The following is a 21,399-nucleotide window of genomic DNA, read 5'->3' on the forward strand; positions in this document are numbered from 1 at the left end:
TTCTACTGTTATACCTAATTGCATTAGAACCAGAAGCTGCCTCAATTCTCTGTAAAAACCTCCCTGCAGTTCTGCTTTTATCTGAAGACTGCACAGGGAAAGTTGATAATTTCCGGTCAGGAGCGAAATATATGGTGTTCGATGCTGGAGGTATGGTATTTTTCTGTAATACAATAAGTTTGTCAGCTTTAATATAACATTTTTTAAAGGTTGTATAGTGTATGAAATAAGAAGTGACCAATGAGGAGCCTGTTTAAAATCGATGATTTTCTTTCATGTCTGTTGCTTTGAAAACATCACTTTAAGGATCGAGAAAACAATTTACCTGCTATGTATTTGTAGCGTAGGTTCCAAATATCAACTCAAACGCCGTTCAAATTATATGATCAGCTGTATTAGTTAATTGTCGATGACAAATAAACATATATAATCACTCACACTATAACATACTGGATACACGATGATGAAATATGACAATGAAGATCAAGTTTAAATTATATATCATACTTATACACATCAATACTTACCAGGAACATCAATAGTAAGGAATGGAATGGATCTAGCTCTCGACGGTTCCGTGTTACCGTCGAGAGGCAAAATCAGAGTGAAGTAGGAAGACGGTGTTGACTGAGATATGGACGGGTGGTCCGTGCTCATACATACATTATATAACACTGGCAAAATTATTTGAATAATGTATTTGAATACCTGGATATACTCAAGGTCACAGGGGTCAAATACGTTAAAACATTAAACGACTTCCTCTGAATAACCATTAGGCTCAGAATGTTGATATTGGGCCAGTGGCATGCATAGATGTAGGGCTACCAAATTTGTTTAAATGAATTACTTTGACTTATATTTAAGGTCACAAGGGTCAAATATGCTGAAGTATCTTCAAAAGATATCTCAGTATCCATAAGGCCCAGAATATCGATATTTGGCCATTAACATGCCTGGATGAAGGGACTATTTATTTGTTCAAATAAATGACCTTGACTCAAATTCAAGGTCACAGGGGTCAAATATATTTGGAAATCTTTAATGGACTTCTTCTGAATAACCAAAAGGCCCAGGATAGTTATATTTTGCCCGTAACATGCTGGTATAAAAGATTACTAAATTTGTTCAAGTGAAAGACCTTGACTTATATCCAAGGTCAAGGAAGTCAAATATGTTATAGATTTTAAACCACTTTTTCTGAATAACCAAAAGGACCAGTCTGATTATATTTGACCAGTCACATATTGGCATCACGGGTTACTAAGTTTGTTCAAATGAATGACATTGACTTATATTCAAGATCACAATCAATTAGGTTTCATCTTTAAACGACTTCTGAAAAACTGTAAGGACCATAATGTTGATTTTTGTCTAGTAGGATTCTCGAATGAAAGGTTATGATTTGTGTTCCAAATAATGACCTTGACTTTATTGTCAAGGTTGCAGGAGTCAAATATGCTTTTAACCTTCTGAATAACAAAAAGGCAGAAATATTGGTCAAATGTGTATAAGCTTTTAAATGACCTTATCCCAATAAACAAATGATAAAGGGTGCTGGTATTTGGCAAGTTGCATTCTTAGATGTAGGGCTATACAATTTGTTCGACTTTCAAAGTCAGAGGTGTCAAATGTGTTTCAAACTTTTAAGAGGTTGTTTTAAATGATCATAGTCATAAATACAGATATTTTGCATGAAGCTTTATTTTGTACACGCTTAAGGTTACAAGTACGAGATTAACACCAAACTAGCTATGCAGGCCCATTTGGCATCTTGACTTTATATCTAATGCATCATTTTTAAATGATAGATTTTTATTTCGCCAAGCTTATGATTTTCATATATATTTTTGTCATAGGTGGAACCATAGATATTACGATACATGAAGCATTAAAGGGAGGATTTTTAANCTTTTAACCTTCTGAATAACAAAAAGGCAGAAATATTGGTCAAATGTGTATAAGCTTTTAAATGACCTTATCCCAATAAACAAATGATAAAGGGTGCTGGTATTTGGCAAGTTGCATTCTTAGATGTAGGGCTATACAATTTGTTCGACTTTCAAAGTCAGAGGTGTCAAATGTGTTTCAAACTTTTAAGAGGTTGTTTTAAATGATCATAGTCATAAATACAGATATTTTGCATGAAGCTTTATTTTGTACACGCTTAAGGTTACAAGTACGAGATTAACACCAAACTAGCTATGCAGGCCCATTTGGCATCTTGACTTTATATCTAATGCATCATTTTTAAATGATAGATTTTTATTTCGCCAAGCTTATGATTTTCATATATATTTTTGTCATAGGTGGAACCATAGATATTACGATACATGAAGCATTAAAGGGAGGATTTTTAAAAGAAATCCACGCAGCTAATGGCGGGGACTGGGGAGGGACAAAGGTGGACGAAGCTTTAGAGGAATTCTTGGAGAGTATTGTTGGGAAGGCTGCGTTCCATCACTTCAAGGCTAATGATATACCGAGTGTCATAGACCTGCACAGGAATTTTGAGGTAAAAAAGAAGACGTTCAAAAGTAAGGATGCTGGAAAACAAACAACGTTAACTTCCCCTGTTCGCTTCTAGAATCATTCCGAGAGTACAACCCAGGAAAATCAAAAGCTGACGCTATTGGAGTAAGTCACTGTTTTACAGACGTGGAATGGAAGCTGGACACCAAAATGCGACTTTCACAAAAGAAAACGCTAACATTGTTTGAACAATCGTTCAAGCACATTACCGATCACATGTCCGATATCCTCAGCAAACCGGAGGTTAAAGATTGTAAAGTTATCCTGATGGTAGGTGGCTACTCCGAATGTCCACTTCTCAAGGACGCCATCAGAACCGTCGCCGCAGACATCCGTCTGATCGTCCCTAGTGACGCGAGCCTGGCCGTGCTGAAGGGAGCCGTGATCAACGGACACTGTCCAGACACTGTGTCAGAGCGGATATGTAAATACACATACGGAATAGATTGCAGGCAGATCTTTTTAGAAGGAGTACACAGAGAAGATTATCGTGTAATAGATGAAAGTGGAGAAATATGTTGTGAAAACAGTTTTTCATCACTTGTCAAAAAGGGCACACATATAAAGATTGGTACATCTTCGTTTACTGATAGTTTAGTGTGGCTACCTTAGGTCAAACAGGTATGTGTTTTGAACTGTATGCCTCAACGTCTCTTGACCCATTGTATATCACAGAGGCAAGTTGCCAGAAGATAGGAGCAATCACGTTGGATATACTTGATACATCGTTGGGTTTTGACAGAGGAGCAAGTGTAACGATGTATTTCGGGGGATCAGAGATAGAAGTCAAAGCCGTTGACAAACATACCGGAAATGAGATACGAGCCTGTTTTGATTTCCTCGGATAGTGTTTCGGGGTTCGTCTGCAAATAAGTTAATGTGATAAATGTTGTGGCGCCCCCGTTTTGTGTACAATTCGACTTCCATCAATTCTACATGTACCAGTTCTCCCTCCCTGATAACTGTGTGGCTGATTGATAATATGATTACCTAACGAGACAATAAAAAAGCATACCGCCCTCACGTGCACGCGTTTCCTCGGTGATATTTCCCTTATTCGGCGCATTTCTAGAAAACAAACTGTGTCAGAGCGGATATGTTAATACACATACGGAACCGATTCCAGGATATTTTTCAAAGAAGGAGTACACATAAAAGATTGTCGTATAACAGATGAAAGAGGGGAAGCTAGGTGTAACATCTTTTTTTCACCATTTGTCAAAAAGAGCACACATATTAAGATTGGTACAACTTCGTTTACTCGAACGTACAGTGTGGCTACTTCAGATCAAACACGTATACGTTTTGGACTGCATATCTCACCGTCTGTTGACTCAATGTATATCACATACGCAAATTGTGAAAAGATGGGAGAAATCACGTTGGAGATGCCTGATACAAGATTAGGTTTTGACAGAAGAGCACATGTAACGATGTATTTCGGGGGATCAGAGATAGAAGTCAAAGCCGTTGATAACCATACTGGAAATCAGATACGAGCCTGTTTTGATTTTCTCGGATAGTATTATTCGGGATTTGGCTGTGGATGAATGAATGTGTTAAAGTTTGTAGTGCCCTCCGTTTTATGTATATTTCGACGTCGAGAGCATTCCATCCATTTTATATTATATCAGTGGGGATGACAAGGGTTGATCCAAAACCCACAAGCGTTTACCGGTTCCCCCATCATACAAGGCAATTCCATACATATATATAAGTATTTTATCATCATTATGGTAACAATAATTCTGAACTCTTTATTATTGTAAGCTTATTACACCTGCAGTTACCCACTGCATGTATCATAAGAGGCGATTAATGTTTGGAACCTCCTGCAGAATTAAGTATTTGCTTTTGTGGCCTCTACTTGGGACACAAAAATGACCAAAATAAATCCCCTTGCGATATTTTGGATTTTTATATGTCCAACTATTTCAAACTACCTTTAATTTCCTAGCGCCTTGCTTGGCAACACCTAACTTTTGGCCTTCATGTTGAGCGTTCGCCCAGATGAAGAAGGCAATGGGTTCAGTCCTCTGGCCGCGACACACTGAAGTCCGTAAAAATGGTAGTTGTTATTCCCTGCGGAACGTTCAGCTTTTAGGGGAATCGCAACAACTGTTGTCAGTATAAGGTGACCGGGCGGAATGTGGTGAGGGTGCCTTCGGCATGGTATTTCCGTATATCACTATAGGGACCGCAGAGCCAAATGATTGTCCATAGACGATAGTGTTAACGTTTACCACTGTCCTGGTTAAATGGGGTTATCCACACTGGTTTACCTGCCCTCATTTTGAAGAATATCATCTCACACAACTGTAAATAAAATATTTGAAAATTCTGCCAATTTGAACTTTTTTTTATATGGGGGCCGCCATCTTGTATTGAATTCGGCACCAAAAATCGACTAAAATTTACAACAAATTACACACTTAATAAACTCACCCAGACAAAAGCAGACTTGACTTTTTTGATGCATATTACATCTATATATATTGCTCAACCCACACATAAATCTTTTGAAACTTCTGCCACCTAAATATCTACCCAGGAGGCCCCGAGGCATTCACCTTCATATTAAATCTTCTGCCCAAAAGGGAAAAACCCACAATCTATTTTTGATTTGGTTCCGTGGTCCCTATAGGAAACACATATTTTTCAAATTTACCATTTTTGGAAACAGTCAGGACCATAGGGTATGATACCAAAATGGGAAGTGGCTGGCTCAATGGCTTGGGCTGATATGTCAAGTATTCTACTGGTACTGAAGATGGAGATGAAGAAAAGACAATGAAAATGTAAACTTACATATTTTAATAAACATTATACAAAGACTTATGGTTTTGAGTTTTTATTAAAGTACAGGTACTGTACTACTCGGAAATATAAACAAATAACATATTGTCTGAAGATCAGGGGAGATTTTAAGACCTATACCCCCTTAATTTCTGACTTTTTGTAAAACATTCAAGACACCAGCAATTATTTAGAGAAAAGAGCCAAAAACAGACACAAAAGTAAAAATAACTGAACAAACAGTACAACACCACAATGATAGGATTACATAATGTTTACATAACACCAACTGAGATGAAAGACAGTGAAGGGAGAGGGCTGCTCAAGGTGTAAGGGAGGTAATCGTGAAGTGTTACCAATGTGTGTATTGTGAGTACAGGACCAAACCAATAGTGTGTGCAGGGAAGAAAAGAAATAATAAGAAAACAGACAACGTATACGTACCAAGTGATTTCAAGGTCAGCGGTGGAGAGGCCACTGTGTCAAAAATTCTGATTGAGAAAGTTAAGGCCTGTCTCCGTGACTCCTTGTTGGAAATGACCCTGATGAACCTGTCGACCCAAAAGGTAGAATCTGTGGAACAGACGGCTGAAACAGTCTCTCCCATCACGTGTAAACTTTACTCGTAACTTTTCAGGGAGAGCTCATAGGGCGGTGTATCCTGTGAACCATGGACCGGGGACTGCTATTAAAGAACTGTGTAGTAGGGTTGGGTCTCCAATCACTGCTGGGAGCTCTGTGTCCAAGGACCTAGATAAAGAACAAAAAAGACATCATTGTGGTGTAAAATTAAAAAGAGAAATAAGAAGAAATTTATGTGTAAGACAGGGTTATGATTGAGAAAAAGAAATGAAACATTAAAATATTGAGAACTTAAAAAAAGGTCTTTTTTATTCTTTAATATATATCTTACAAGAAAGACAGACAGACAGACAGACAGACAGACAGACACACACACACACACACACACAGAAAGAAAGATAAATAAGTAAATGGATTATTAATAAAAAAAAATATCGGTTCATATCAGAGATGACTGACCTCCAAAATCATGACGTCACAATCCCTCCTCGGGAAATCCTCCTTCAGCAATCTATAATGTACCATCAGTGACAGTCTGAGAACTCTGTGTTGTTCTGTGTCAATTTGGCCATCTAACCACAATACGCCCATATCCTCCCTGGTCCATTGGCCCCCTCCACGCTTTAAATGGGTGTATATTTCCATCATATTATCCTCCTGCAGCTAATTTTCCCTCTTAATTCTGCCAAAACACATCCATGATTAGATTTGCAACCAGAAATATGCTGGTGGGTCCCATCATCTGGTTTCCAGGGACGTTTGAATGGTGTAAAACGTCATATTCTGCATCTTTCTATAGGGACCGCAGAACCAAATGATTTTCCATAGACGTTTACCACTGTCCTGGTTCAATGGGGTTATCCACACTGGTTTACCTGCCCTCATTTTGAAGAATATCATCTCACACAACTGTAAATAAAATATTTAAAAATTCTGCCAATTTGAACTTTTTGTACGTGGGGGCCGCCATCTTGTATTGAATTCGGCACCAAAAATCGACTAAAATTTACAACAAATTACACACTTAATAAACTCACCAAGACAAGAGCAGACTTGATTTTTTTTTTAAAAATTATGCATATTACATCTATATATATTGCTCAACCCACACATAAATCTTTTGAAACTTCTGCCACCTAAATATCAAACCAGCAGGCCCCGAGGCATTCACCTTCCTATTAAATCTTCTGCCCAAAAGGGAAAAAACACAATCTATTTTTGATTTGGTTCCGTGGTCCCTATAAAGTCGGCGCCATATCTGTGCTATCACAAGGAGGTAAATACAACATATACCTTGTTTCCGCTACACATGCATGAATACACAACACATATGGAGGCACGTCCTTAAATGACCGTTGCTGTCGATATGACGTTCAACCCTGAACAACTAATCTAACAAACCTTCGTCTCCTATTTCCTTGCTTGGCGCTACCTCACTTTGGCTATTATTTGGAGTGTTCGGCTAAATGGGGCACATAGAACCCGAGGGCATCAATATTAGTATTTGGTATTCCCTGCTTAGCATTCAGCGTATAGGAGAATGCCTGTGATTGGTTACCAATTTTTCAGTATAATGGTATGCTGACTACGGCGTGGTTCTGTATTTTATTGAGGTAGCACTCTTAAATAGGCATCATACAAATGTATTACAGTCATGGTGGCACGTCATTTGGTGACCTTATATGCTCATAGAGCGTTTAATTACCTATAATGTTAATAGGATGCTGAACCTTATAAAAACCTAACCATACTGCTGTAAGTAGAAATTCCTACATTTTAGATTTCTTTTTGACGGTAACATGCCACATGTACACATACTAGATTGTAAAATAGACTGCTGGACTGTGTATCTATCAATTCTACAATCTCGGTTATCAAATGAGGTAAAATATGATCAACCTCAAATCGTATTTAAAACTGATGAAAAACAAAAATCCAACACACCTCATTTACTATTTTTTCGTCGCATAAACATGAGATCCTATGACTTAATATAAATTAGCAAACATCGACATTAGAGTATTAAACATTTACTTCAACATCAAATAACTACATTTTTCTTTGAATAATTCTTCGATTTTAATTTTTAGTTTTTGGTTTTTATTAAGGATGTCATAACTTGAATTATATATAGTGCTAACACAATCCACTTGCTTTAAAGTTTGTTCAAGCATACGCTCTGTATTGTTCAAGAGAAAAGCTAAAAAGTTACATAACAAATTGACTGAATATTTAAATTTCTGTAATTTGAATTTATTGTAATGGGAACCATAATTAAAATGCACATATCCATTGTTTGATTACAGTATTTGGAAACTGATTGAAAATTAAACTGGTTCGAAGATAAGGATTATTTATGTGGTGGATTCAGAACCAGAAAAAGGAAACCGTCCGAGGACATTTGCCTTCTATTCTCTTACTTTTTACGGAGTGCAATATTTTTGTAATTAACCCCAAAGTTATTTTAGTATGGAGCTTAAGGGCAATTTCCTGTTGGTTGCCGCCATTGATTTTGGAACTACGTACACTGGTTATGCCTATTCAACTCGAAAAGAATTCCAGACCGATCCTCTGAAAATTAACATGATGACGTGGAATGCGGGATCAGGAGGACTTGTGTCTCAGAAAACATCCACCTGCGTTCTATTTAAGCCAGATGAGACATTTCATTCCTTCGGATATAAGGCTGAAGATAACTATACCGAGCAGGTACTGGATGGTGACTACGAAGACTGGTTTTTCTTCCGCCGCTGTACAAAGAACGTGTAAGTTGCCATTTAGATAATCGAATTTCCGCCTTATTATACGAATATTCTTAAAAGTCAACAAGTTTCATTGCTGTATTTCCTTTCAAGTCAGCTTCCTGAAGGGGTAGTTATCGTATGCCATGGCGCGGCGTCTGTCGTTCGTCAATTGTTTCTTTAATGAAGAATGAAAAGGCCTAGAGTCATTGTATTATGCTTAATGGTTCCTTGGTAAGAGCCACAACGGCTAGATGGGGTTTGGTCCAAATGAGGAAAATGGTTCAAAGTTAAAAAAATCTTCTTCACCAGACTCCGATGTTTTACGACCAAATACTCTTCATAGAGTGAAAGGTCCTTAGGTGCATTATCTTAATTGTAAATTTCATTATCCTTCTTGTCATCTGCTCTTCCTTTTTTCATGGAAAGAAAGCTCCTTAGGTGCATTATCTAAATTGTAAATCTCATTATCCTCCTGGTTATCTGTTTTCCCCTAGGGAGAGGGTAACGTTTACTCTAGTTTATGTAGGTAAATAACACTTTTGGTATATTTTGTCTTATCTCGGCAAGAAATTAATAAAACATGGTTTGAATAATTATGCTGCAATGGCAATTACACGGTAGCGGTGGGTCCATAAAGGGGAAAAAGCTGATATTTCATTTAATAGATGGAAATGCCCTTTGGTATAGAAGTTGTTAATTTTTATTACCATTTGGCCATCTGTTCTCCTTGGTTTATATAGGGAAAAACACTTCTAACTATAAATTGTCCATTTTCAGCAAGAAATAGTTCAAACTTTGTTGGAATTGGAGTTATAATGAAATTGAAATACAAAAGAATCGGAAAAAAATATCCTGAACTATCCCAGGGGTTAACCAGAGGAAAATTGTCTAAATAACAATAGATGTTATTATTTTAAATAACGAAATAATTTCTTCAAAAAGATTTTAAAGTTTTATCCTTTGGTGACATGACAAGTATTGTATTTCACTTTTTTTACCTGTTGATTTCCACATCACATCTCAACAATAAAATTGAGTTACCGGTACCTTTAACATAACTCAGCTGGCCGCTAAGGCCATTGGGCCTCTTGTTTCATTTATGATAGAGAGGTATTTGAAATGGCCAAGTTCGTGATGTGTCAAGAATCAATAACTCAGTATTAAACAAAAGGAAAGTGTGTAGTGAATATGCGTTTTATGAACATTTATTCAAATGAGTAAAGTTGTAGATTTCAACTGAAAATATAAATCAAAAAGGAAATTTTTGAGAAAACAAAACACTTTCAATTAATCTTTAAGTGGCGATTGAATATCTGTATTTTTTTAATTTTTTTTTATGTTTTCATCAACAAAAATATCATTATTTTTTTTAGCCCATTTCGAAAACAGCAAATTATATTTGTGATTTACCTGACCCCTTTTGGTACCCGTAAAACCCACTTTGGTTAAACATTTGCTTTAGTTTTTGCGCATGTAATACAGTATGGTATCTATGGAAAAAATACAGAGGTTAAAATTCGGATTTACTGGGGCCCATACACGGGCATTATAGACGCTCATCCTTTGACAAACAAAATGTTCATTGTAAAACCTTGATGATACAACCATTACATATCATTATATTTCAGATAAACAAAAACCTAATGTTGAGAACATCAGATGGAAAGGAAATGTCAGCAATCAAAGTTATATCAGCTGTGATAGGCTACCTGAAGGGACATTTGATGGAAACGATAAAGACTCAGGGAGTCGATGTCTCCGAGTCGGATATCAGATGGGTAGTCACTGTACCCACCATATGGAGTGACGCAGCGAAACAGATGATGCGAGAGGCAGTTGAAAGGGTAAGACACGATGTTGATTGTGTATATGATATAAAAAAGCCTAATTTGTGTAAGACATTCTCGGTATAATAGGTTGTTATATCGATCATCCCTACAACCTCAGTCGAAAGTGTTTGGGCGCACAGATCGAGAATGAAAACAATAAGCCCAACACGCCTTAAAGCTCGCACGAATTACATGGATTAAGAACCAATAACTTCGACTGTTTTTGAGAGAGAGGCGGTGGAAAAATCTCGGCAAAGTTTGCACTATTCTAATGTGAAAGGTTATCCAAAAAACTACCATTTCGGAGATAATCGACAATCTAAGCCGTGTGATTTGTCTTTTACCACTTTACCTTTGACAAAAATAATATACAAGTAATATACCCAGTAAATCAATATGTATATACTAAAAGCAACTTTAATGTTTTGTGATAATTGGAAGTTACGGTTTTGTCATATAAGTTTTGTCCGATTGCATGTTTGCCCCACGCCTTTGCACTTTTTTATTTGTTTATTTTTCACATGTTTATCTTACAGAAGTACATTTTCTCTCATTCTCAAATTGCAAACCAAACACTTAGTAATCATTCTCACAAATCATCCGTCATTTTCTACAAACCAAATACCTGAAATTGGTACATACTGGTGTTTCAAATATTCAAATGGTTGACAGTAAGGACCGTTTAGTCCGTGGTCTTTATAGTTTGACCGGATAGAATGTTATGCTACTTTGTCAAGGTTTCGACATTTCCGTGAGAAAGCACATTAAATGTCACATTGTGTGATGAATGCATATATCGTAATCCTACCTTCGCTGATTTCCTATGTTATTCAGGATATATACATTGTTGTTAATCATTTGTGGTATGTCTCCGTAATTCACACGCTTAGAAGACCGAAGGGACTTGATTGTTTCCATGTCAGAGGATGAGGCTATCGAGTCCTCTGACAGTGAGGTTGTTGAGAAAGACAATGAGGAACTGCTATCTGGGAGGATCGTTAAAAAGATAACGCAGCCTTCGTTGCCAGTCTCTTTGAAACGTACAAGGATGACTGGTGCATCCCCAACGACCAGATACACATGTGGTGACAAGTCAATTGAGGTTGCTGAATTCAATGACTTTCTCAATTTATGGCTTTGCTGTTCGAGGAGCCAGTAGGCAAGAAAGAAGAGTTGAAAGATCAAAGTTCAGTGTCGAATCATACTGTATATTTTCAGTGATGTCATTACATCTTTGCGAGTTCTGTATCAGAGTTGATTTAGTTCTTTAACGCGAGAACGCGTTGTTCTCGGAGACGTGGGTAATGTGATGAATGTATATATCGTAATCCTACCGTCGCTGTTTTCGTATGTTATTCAGGTTATGTACATTGATCTGTTGGCGTTAATCATTTGTGTTATGTCTCAGTTATATACACGCTTAGAAGGTAGATAGATTTAGAGGTACAATTAAAACGTACCGTTGATTATTCATCACTCACCGCTAGGTGTCCCTAAGATACCAAGAAGGTATACATAGGCATAAACCAGCAGCAATCGGTCTAGTTCTGTTCTGATCTCGGCGTGTTGAAAGCAGCAATAGATCATAAGTAATGTAAATGAGACTGGCTTTGTGTTGGAAAGATAGAAGTGACTGAATAAGTCTTGCCTTGTTCCACGCACTGCCGTGGTAGATATAACTAATAAACGATTGAGAGCTGTAGCGATATGCTGTTAGACAGAAGGTGTCGCGGTGCATAGACTGTGCAGTGCTAGTCATAACTAAGGTAGTCGCGACCAGGCTAGTCGTGACCAGGGTAATCGTGACTAGGCGTAGTAGGGGAGTCTGACTAGGCATAGTTGATAGAGCTAGTCGTGACTAGTGGTAGTCGTTGGTGTAGAGTGCCGTATATTAATCCATAGTGGATATAAGCCTGTCGTGCCTCAGCGCGACAAGTAGGTGTAGTGCCTGGATTGTACGGTAGTGTGTGTAGTTTGTTGTTATCTTGAATACAGAACAGAGAGCTTTGGTTATAGTTTTAGGGTGTCGCACAGTAATTGTTTTGTTCATATCATGTATTTAGCATTAGGTATGCTGGCTACAAGGTAGTATTACATATTTGTATATATTTGGAACTGTAGTATAGTTATAATAAGTAACAAAATTGAAGTTATAACGATATATTGATTTCGTCAATACCATATTACTTATTGGATATTGCTCGTTTCAGACTGGAATAGCAAGGAATCAACTAATTCTTGCATTAGAACCAGAAGCTGCATCAATGCTCTGTAAAAACCTCCCTGAAGTTCTGCTTTTATATGAACACTGCACAGACAAAGTTGATACTTTCCGGTCAGGAGCGAAATACATGGTGTTCGATGCTGGAGGTATGCTTTTTTCTATAATACAAACGTTTGTCAGCTTCAATATTTTATATTTAACTGGTTGAACTTAGAGGATTTTGGCCACGATTTTTCATAATTTCATATGTTACGGTCATGTAATGCAATGATACGTTTAGTCACCCAGGCCCCGTCTCTCTTAGTACTCAGATGATGGACAGGCCTGGTGACGCCCATCTATATCAGCCTAGTGAATATGCATATTTTGAACCTGATACGAGTAATGTGTGACGTCACAGTAGCACAACTTCGCCGATATCCTGTCCAATACGTGTAACCATTCCGGCACGCTCTTTCCATATCTACATATTATCTACATACATGTGCAAGTAATGACATCAACCAATATATGGTGTATTGGTAAAGTAATCAATCGACAAATAAAGGCATCATTAACATTCTTATCTTAAGTTATACATTAAAGCCTGAATCATGGAAATTTAGTTCCGGGCCTGCATCAACTTCATTCAATGAAGCTAAGCGAAAGTAATACCTGTGAATTAAAAGGTATGCTAACTACCTGTAGGTCTAACTCCTTAATACCAAAGCTTACGATACCTTCCTGTGATTTAATAGGTGAATCAATTACATTGAGGTGTAACCTGTGAATGTCATGGCCAAAATGTATGCCGATCCTCCAATTAACACAGCTAGTATAGTGTACAAGCGCGTTCTTTTTGTATCCCAAACAAAATTATGATGAGAGAATTAAAGTCTTTCAGCAGCGTTAAACTGAATTATACATGCGTTTTTTACCTTAGGCTAGTAACCTTGACCGCAAACTGCTAATTTCACACTAATGTACTTGCATGTAATGGATATTAAGCTAAATAAACAAAAAAATATAAAAGTGGTTAAGGGCAATTTGAATTTTGTTTCCTGATTTCAGCCGACATGTAAAGCAATATTTCAATGAAACAAATATTTTTAACATTTGTCCGTGACAGTGACAGTTCCTGATACTAGACATAAATTGGTTGTTCACACATGTGCGTAAACAGTTTAACTGTAATGCCCGATGTATTTTATTTAATATGATTTACGTTCGGTACTATGACAAAAACAAATTGAATGAAAGTGTATACGGTCCATGTCTACGTGCTCTTAAATTGGTCGAGATTTGTATGAAGTATTTAGTTCATTCCTAGAAACACACTGTCATACGTGTCCATTGAAACAAAAAGAAAATATAAAGGTGGTTGTAGCTCCGATTCTTTAGCTACTGTTTTATGGACGCGTGACCCTAACCTGCCACTATGATGTCACAAGTGCCACGTCTCCTGCTAGCTCATTGAAATGATCACCAGTAAGAAGCGGTCATCTTTGATTGTTTACATCTAAGAAACGGGACACGTCTGAACGCTGATGGATAAAGTGTTATTTATTCAAGTCTGTTACAGATCCGCTTATTTTTACAAAAAGCAAAAAATATCTTGGCCAAAATACTTTAAGGAAGTGAAAATTCTATATAGAAGCACTGTGTATTTACACTTCTGTAGGTTGTTACCTGAATAATCGTTAGAGGCGGGATAGGGATATCCAACAGCAAAATTGGGATTCTGACCCGATGCCTGGATATACAAAATTGTTGGTATTACCTACTTAGCGTTCAGTCCTTATGAAAATGGCAAAATAGTATTATTTGATAAAAAGCGGAATGCTGTGCTGGATGCCTCACAATGACATTGACAGATCCGCGCTATCGTTAGTCGTTAGTGCTTAAATGTTACATAATTATAGTATGACGAAGCAATATAATGTAGATCCTGATCACTTATACACAGTTTTCCTTTATCTCCTCTTATTAAGTCCCCAAAATAAAGTGGGGGACTTATTTTTTTTACTCTTCTTTTTCTTCTTCTTCTTCTTCTTCTTCTTCTTCTTCTTCTTCTTCTTCTTCTTCTTCTTCTGCCGCCGTAAAAGTCCACATGACGATAACTGGCCAATTACATGCGGAAATAAATGGCTACCAAGTTTGTTCAAATCAGTGACCTTGTCTTATGTAAAAGTCCACAGGGGTCAAATAAGTTTTTAATATTTAAATTACTTATGAATAACCAACAGGCCTAGTGTGTAGATATTTATCAAGTATTATGCTAGTATAAAGGGCTATCAAATGTGATCAAATGCATATGCTTGACCTTTATTCAAGATCACAGGTGTCAAATATATTTCAAAACTTGAAACAAGTTCGTCTGAATTAACAAAATGCCAAGGATGTTAATATTAAGCTATTGACATGTTATTTCCTCTGATAAATTGTCCATAGTGATGATATTTTGCCAGTTGCATGTTTGGATGAAGGAACTTCGTTCAAATGAATGACCTTGACTTATTTTTAATGACCACTTTTGAGGTTGCAAGAGTGAGATTAATACCATGTGAGCGATACAGGTCAAATTGATCTCTTGTTCATTTTGCATAGCATTTGATTTCATATATATTTTCTATGGCATAGGTGGTACCATAGATATCACGGTACATGAAGTGCTGAAGGGAGGATTTTTGAAAGAAATCTACGCAGCAAATGGCGGAGACTGGGGAGGGACCAAGGTGGACGAAGCTTTCGAGGAATTCATGGAGAGTATTGTTGGGAAGGCAGCGTTCCAACACTTCAAGGATAATGATATACCGAGTGCCATAGACCTTCAACGGTATTTTGAGGTAAAAAAGAAGACCTTCACAGGTGAAGATATTGGAACGAAAACAACGTTAATTGTTCCATGTTCGCTTTTAAAATCATTCAGAAAGTACAACCGAGGAAAACAAATTGCTGACGCCATTGAAGTTTATCACTGTTCAACAGACGTGGAATGGAAGCGGGACAAAGTGCGACTTTCACAAAAGAAAACGCTTACTTTGTTTGAACAATCGTTCAAGCACATCACTGAACACGTTTGCGAAATCCTCAGTAAACCGGAGGTTAAGGATTGTGAGGCTATCCTGATGGTGGGTGGCTACTCCGAATGTTCACTTCTCCAGGACGCCATCAGAACCATCGCCGGAGGCATCCGTCTGATCGTCCCTAGTGATGCGAACCTAGCAGTACTAAAGGGAGCTGTGATCAACGGTCACTGTCCGGACACTGTGTCAGAACGGATATGTAAATACACATACGGAACAGATTCCAGGAAGCGTTTCAAAGAAGGAGTACACAGAAAAGATTATCGTGTAATAGATGAAAGTGGAGAAATCTGTTGTAAAAACAGTTTTTCATCACTTGTCAAAAAGGGCACACACATAAACATTGGTACATCTTCGTTTACTGATACGTTCAGTGTGGCTACCTTAGGTCAAACAGGTATGTGTTTTGGACTGTATGCCTCAACGTCTGTTGACCCATTGTATATCACAGACGCAAGTTGCCAGAAAATAGGAGCAATCACGTTGGATATGCCTGATACATCGTTGGGTCTTGACAGAGGAGCACGTGTAACGATGTATTTCGGGGGATCAGAGGTCGAACTCAAAGCCGTTGACAAACATACCGGAAATGAGATACGAGCCTGTTTTGATCTTCTCGGTTAGTATTATGTTCCTCGGGGTTTAGCTGCCGATAAATTAATGTGTTTAATTTTGTAGTGCCCTCCGTTTTATTTATGTTTCGATTTCGAGATCCAGTTTTAAGCAACATTGCATAAATATCCATTATATACTGAAAAAGTGGAAAATTTCGCGTTATGACTCTTTAAACTAATCGCGGTGTTTAACTTTCTTCTGTAGGCAATAATTCTGAAACATATATGATTGTTAGCTATATAATCCACAAGTAACTATTTGCATGTAGATATTTTCGCACTCATTTACTCAACGCGACAAACGCGAGAATGTCCTCATCGCGAAAATTTCCACTTTTACAGTATGTAGATTTATTAATTTGTACAGTGTATATATATATACGTAGAGATTAAAAACATTTTAATTTCATGTTTATGTACACGACAAATACGTTATGTGTTTAGAGTTACTGTTCATCAGACAATTTGATATCTGACCATTTTAAAAGTTCAGATGCAGTATGTCGGTGAGATCAAACGCCAGACTTTTCAACATGCCGGGACTTACACGAATGGTCAAGCATGCTGTTCTTATTTTCCACTAACAAACTTAAGTAACCAGTGTTGACAATGAACGATACCTTATAAACCATATACAAAACATGTCGTTATTTCAAATATTATATATTTACATAGAGAACATTAAATGGTAAAATCCACATGCCTTATCAGCTCGAGGACCAAATATCAAACCGTGGGCTGGAAACCCGCTTTGGCATATTTCACTCTATTTATCATATACTTCAACACTGAAAGGCAGATTCAACACAAATTCAATCAAACAAAAACTTAATACATGACATCTCAGTATAGAGTGCCCCCTGCTCGGGTTGTTGTGCCGCAGGTTGTTTTTTCTTCTCTGTCTCGAGACAGATTTTTCGTGTTATTAAGGTCACCAAGCTCAAGTATCCAATTAGCCAGTGAATTTAGAATTATGTCACCTTCAGTATTTTTTACCTGACCTCATCAGTGACCGTCGTATCTGATGTAAACAAATCAGTGGTAGTCTGTGCGCATATGACTCTAGAGGGTGTTCTGAACCTGTAGAGTGATATGTGATATGCATTTCCTGTCTAATATGTGATATGCATTTCCCAACCGCCGGTCTGATATGTGATATGCATGTCCCAACCGCCGGTCTGATATGGGTCACGTGAATATGCAGCATATAGTACTCAGTATATGACAAACGCTAGTATCATTGTCTACTGGTATACCTAATTAAGTATCGTTTATCATTGTCTATTGTTATACCTAATTAGGTATCGTTTAGCATTGTCTACTGTTATACCTAATCAAGTATCGTTTATCAATGTCTACTGGTCTACTTTTATACCTTATTAAGTATCGTTTATCATTGTCTACTGTTATACCTAATTAAGTATCGTTTATCATTGTCTACTGTTATACCTAATCAAGTATCGTTGATCATTGTCTACTGTTATACCTAATTATGTATCGTTTATCATTGTCTACTGTTATACCTAATTAAGTATCGTTTATCATTGTCTACTGTTATACCTAATTAAGTATCGTTTATCATTGTCTACTGTTATACCTAATTAAGTATCGTTTATCATTGTCTACTGTTATACCTAATTAAGTATCGTTTATCATTGTCTACTGTTATACCTAATTAAGTATCGTTTATCATTGTCTACTGTTATACCTAATTAAGTATCGTTTATCATTGTCTACTGTTATACCTAATTAAGTATCGTTTATCATTGTCTACTGTTATACCTAATTAAGTATCGTTTATCATTGTCTACTGTTATACCTAATTAAGTATCGTTTATCATTGTCTACTGTTATACCTAATTAAGTATCGTTTATCATTGTCTACTGTTATACCTAATTAAGTATCGTTTATCATTGTCTACTGTTATACCTAATTAAGTATCGTTTATCATTGTCTACTGTTATACCTAATTAAGTATCGTTTATCATTGTCTACTGTTATACCTAATTAAGTATCGTTTATCATTGTCTACTGTTATACCTAATTAAGTATCGTTTATCATTGTCTACTGTTATACCTAATTAAGTATCGTTTATCATTGTCTACTGTTATACCTAATTAAGTATCGTTTATCATTGTCTACTGTTATACCTAATTAAGTATCGTTTATCATTGTCTACTGTTATACCTAATTAAGTATCGTTTATCATTGTCTACTGTTATACCTAATTAAGTATCGTTTATCATTGTCTACTGTTATACCTAATTAAGTATCGTTTATCATTGTCTACTGTTATACCTAATTAAGTATCGTTTATCATTGTCTACTGTTATACCTAATTAAGTATCGTTTATCATTGTCTACTGTTATACCTAATTAAGTATCGTTTATCATTGTCTACTGTTATACCTAATTAAGTATCGTTTATCATTGTCTACTGTTATACCTAATTAAGTATCGTTTATCATTGTCTACTGTTATACCTAATTAAGTATCGTTTATCATTGTCTACTGTTATACCTAATTAAGTATCGTTTATCATTGTCTACTGTTATACCTAATTAAGTATCGTTTATCATTGTCTACTGTTATACCTAATTAAGTATCGTTTATCATTGTCTACTGTTATACCTAATTAAGTATCGTTTATCATTGTCTACTGTTATACCTAATTAAGTATCGTTTATCATTGTCTACTGTTATACCTAATTAAGTATCGTTTATCATTGTCTACTGTTATACCTAATTAAGTATCGTTTATCATTGTCTACTGTTATACCTAATTAAGTATCGTTTATCATTGTCTACTGTTATACCTAATTAAGTATCGTTTATCATTGTCTACTGTTATACCTAATTAAGTATCGTTTATCATTGTCTACTGTTATACCTAATTAAGTATCGTTTATCATTGTCTACTGTTATACCTAATTAAGTATCGTTTATCATTGTCTACTGTTATACCTAATTAAGTATCGTTTATCATTGTCTACTGTTATACCTAATTAAGTATCGTTTATCATTGTCTACTGTTATACCTAATTAAGTATCGTTTATATAATTGTTATGTTTGTTCATGGACAGGATTTTTATTGTTTCTTCATTAGTTGTCGAGGTCAGCTTCTCCGTTCGCGATTCAACCCTACAAATTAATTGGATATTGAACGGAATACTTTTAATTGTGTATTACATTGTATATAAAGATATGTAAATACTAACCAATAATACATAGCGGAAGTAGTTCCGAGGAGCGTAGTATGTCCTTTTTTCCTTTCATAGAACAATCAGATTTGAGTATTTGATATGACATCAAAGAAAATTGAATTATAAAGATTTGTAAAAATTGAATCACAAAATAAACTATCGGAAGTTTTTACTAGATTGTGGAGAGTGCATCTTGTAATTGTGGTCATCCTTGTGAGAATGTCTTTCACTATTTTATGGAATGTCACCTTTTTACAAACGAAAGACGTATTTTGGTTCAAAATTTGATTAATTTGAATGTTGCGTTAAATTTAGAAATTCTTTTGTTTGGCAATTCAGTTTTCCGTGGACCTTAACTCAAACATTTTTAGATCTGTGCAAATCTTTATTTAATCCAGCAAGAGATTTTGAGTTTAAATTGTAACAACAATTGTATATATTTATTGTCATTATCGTAATGTCATTTCAAATGTATATTGGGAGAAGGCGTTGATAAGTTGTTATAACTTGTGCCTAATCCCTTGTCTAATTATGGCAATAAATATGTTAAAACTAAACTAGATTGTGTCTATTTTATTCTATCAGATATACATATATAAGCAAAATAAATTGATCGTTTTTCACTATCAGTTAAACGAAATGACTAACTCAATTCTTCAATCAGTAGCTTTAAATTGATCGGTAAGTTTGAACAGGAGTTGACATCAAAATATTATGATCGATTTTTCCAAGTGGAGAGCGCATTTTACCATGACGAACGGTGTTCTATTCCCAAATTTGACAAGCGACGATATGGAATCACCTGCCCGACCACGTGGGTATTCTCCCGAGCCAACATCAGTTATTAATGGAAGTTGATAAACTCGTTTAAAACAGTTAACAGAAGTGGAATAAATCAGGTTTTTCGTTCCTCTTTTCTCACGTTTCTTCTCTTTTCGATAGTGTTTCCCTCTTTCTTCTGTACTTTCACTTGTCTATCCCATACTCACCATCGTTAATTTATTTTCTTTACTGTGCTTATCTTTTCCATTACTCGAGTTATCCACAATCCTTTTTAAATGTCCGTTGCAAAGATTTTGTGTAATGTGAATTTTTCTGCGAAAGTTCGCACAATCATTGGTCAAGCAGCACATGCATAAGTTATGCATAAGAAATTCACATACAGGAAAATAATATTATAATCAGCGTAAATGGCACGCAAAGATATTCACAAAAAATATTATATACAAAATATGGGCAGCGTACAAATTAATTCAAAAAGCATTAAATATTAAACTGAAAATGTAAAAATAATTTGAGATGTTAAGATGTAAAGAAACGTAGATGAAGTGTCCTATTTTCAGTCGTTCCCCGTGTTACTTGATGCCCAGTATTGCTGAATGGTAGGTTACTAACAGACACAGTGCGCAGATATCGGTGGATATCTTATTTAATGTAAGAGCGTCCCCTATTGTATCGCCATCGACAGGTGTAGCACTCTCCCCGCGATAATAAAACACCTGGTGTGTGGGCCGGGTAATAACTCACCCTTTGTGAGCCCCACTTCGTGCATGTCAACAGTAAAATTGGAATGATAACCTTAAGCGTAATCTTGATATCATTACAGAAAGAGGCAACATATATACGGGGCGATAATTCAGTAGTAAATTTATGAAATATTTATATCAACATTCAAAGTACAGCACAGCCCTGTGCGTTTAAGATACAGTTTTAGTTTACAAACATTTGAACAAAGAATATTTCACCACTTTTTTACGAACTTTGCTGAGAGTTTAACAATATTTATAAATGATGCTGTAATTGGTTA

At 36.2% G+C, this 21,399-nt stretch overlaps 1 protein-coding gene and 1 pseudogene across 1 annotated transcript; both read left to right on the forward strand.

The window, feature by feature from the left end:
• The first annotated feature begins 17 nt into the window (after positions 1-17).
• LOC110453832 lies at positions 18-4,798 on the forward strand (annotated as a pseudogene).
• Positions 4,799-8,275: 3,477 nt separating this feature from the next.
• LOC110453844 (heat shock 70 kDa protein 12B-like) lies at positions 8,276-16,396 on the forward strand. Its single transcript, XM_021503016.1, has 4 exons — positions 8,276-8,673; positions 10,283-10,498; positions 12,694-12,853; positions 15,327-16,396. Exons 1-4 carry the CDS (start codon positions 8,380-8,382, stop codon positions 16,394-16,396), a joined length of 1,740 nt encoding a protein of 579 aa, XP_021358691.1. The 5' UTR covers positions 8,276-8,379.
• The last annotated feature ends 5,003 nt before the right edge of the window (positions 16,397-21,399 follow it).

The sequence above is a fragment of the Mizuhopecten yessoensis genome, unplaced genomic scaffold (assembly GCF_002113885.1).
Source record: "Mizuhopecten yessoensis strain PY_sf001 unplaced genomic scaffold, ASM211388v2 scaffold7521, whole genome shotgun sequence".
NCBI classification, from domain to species: Eukaryota; Metazoa; Mollusca; class Bivalvia; order Pectinida; family Pectinidae; genus Mizuhopecten; species Mizuhopecten yessoensis.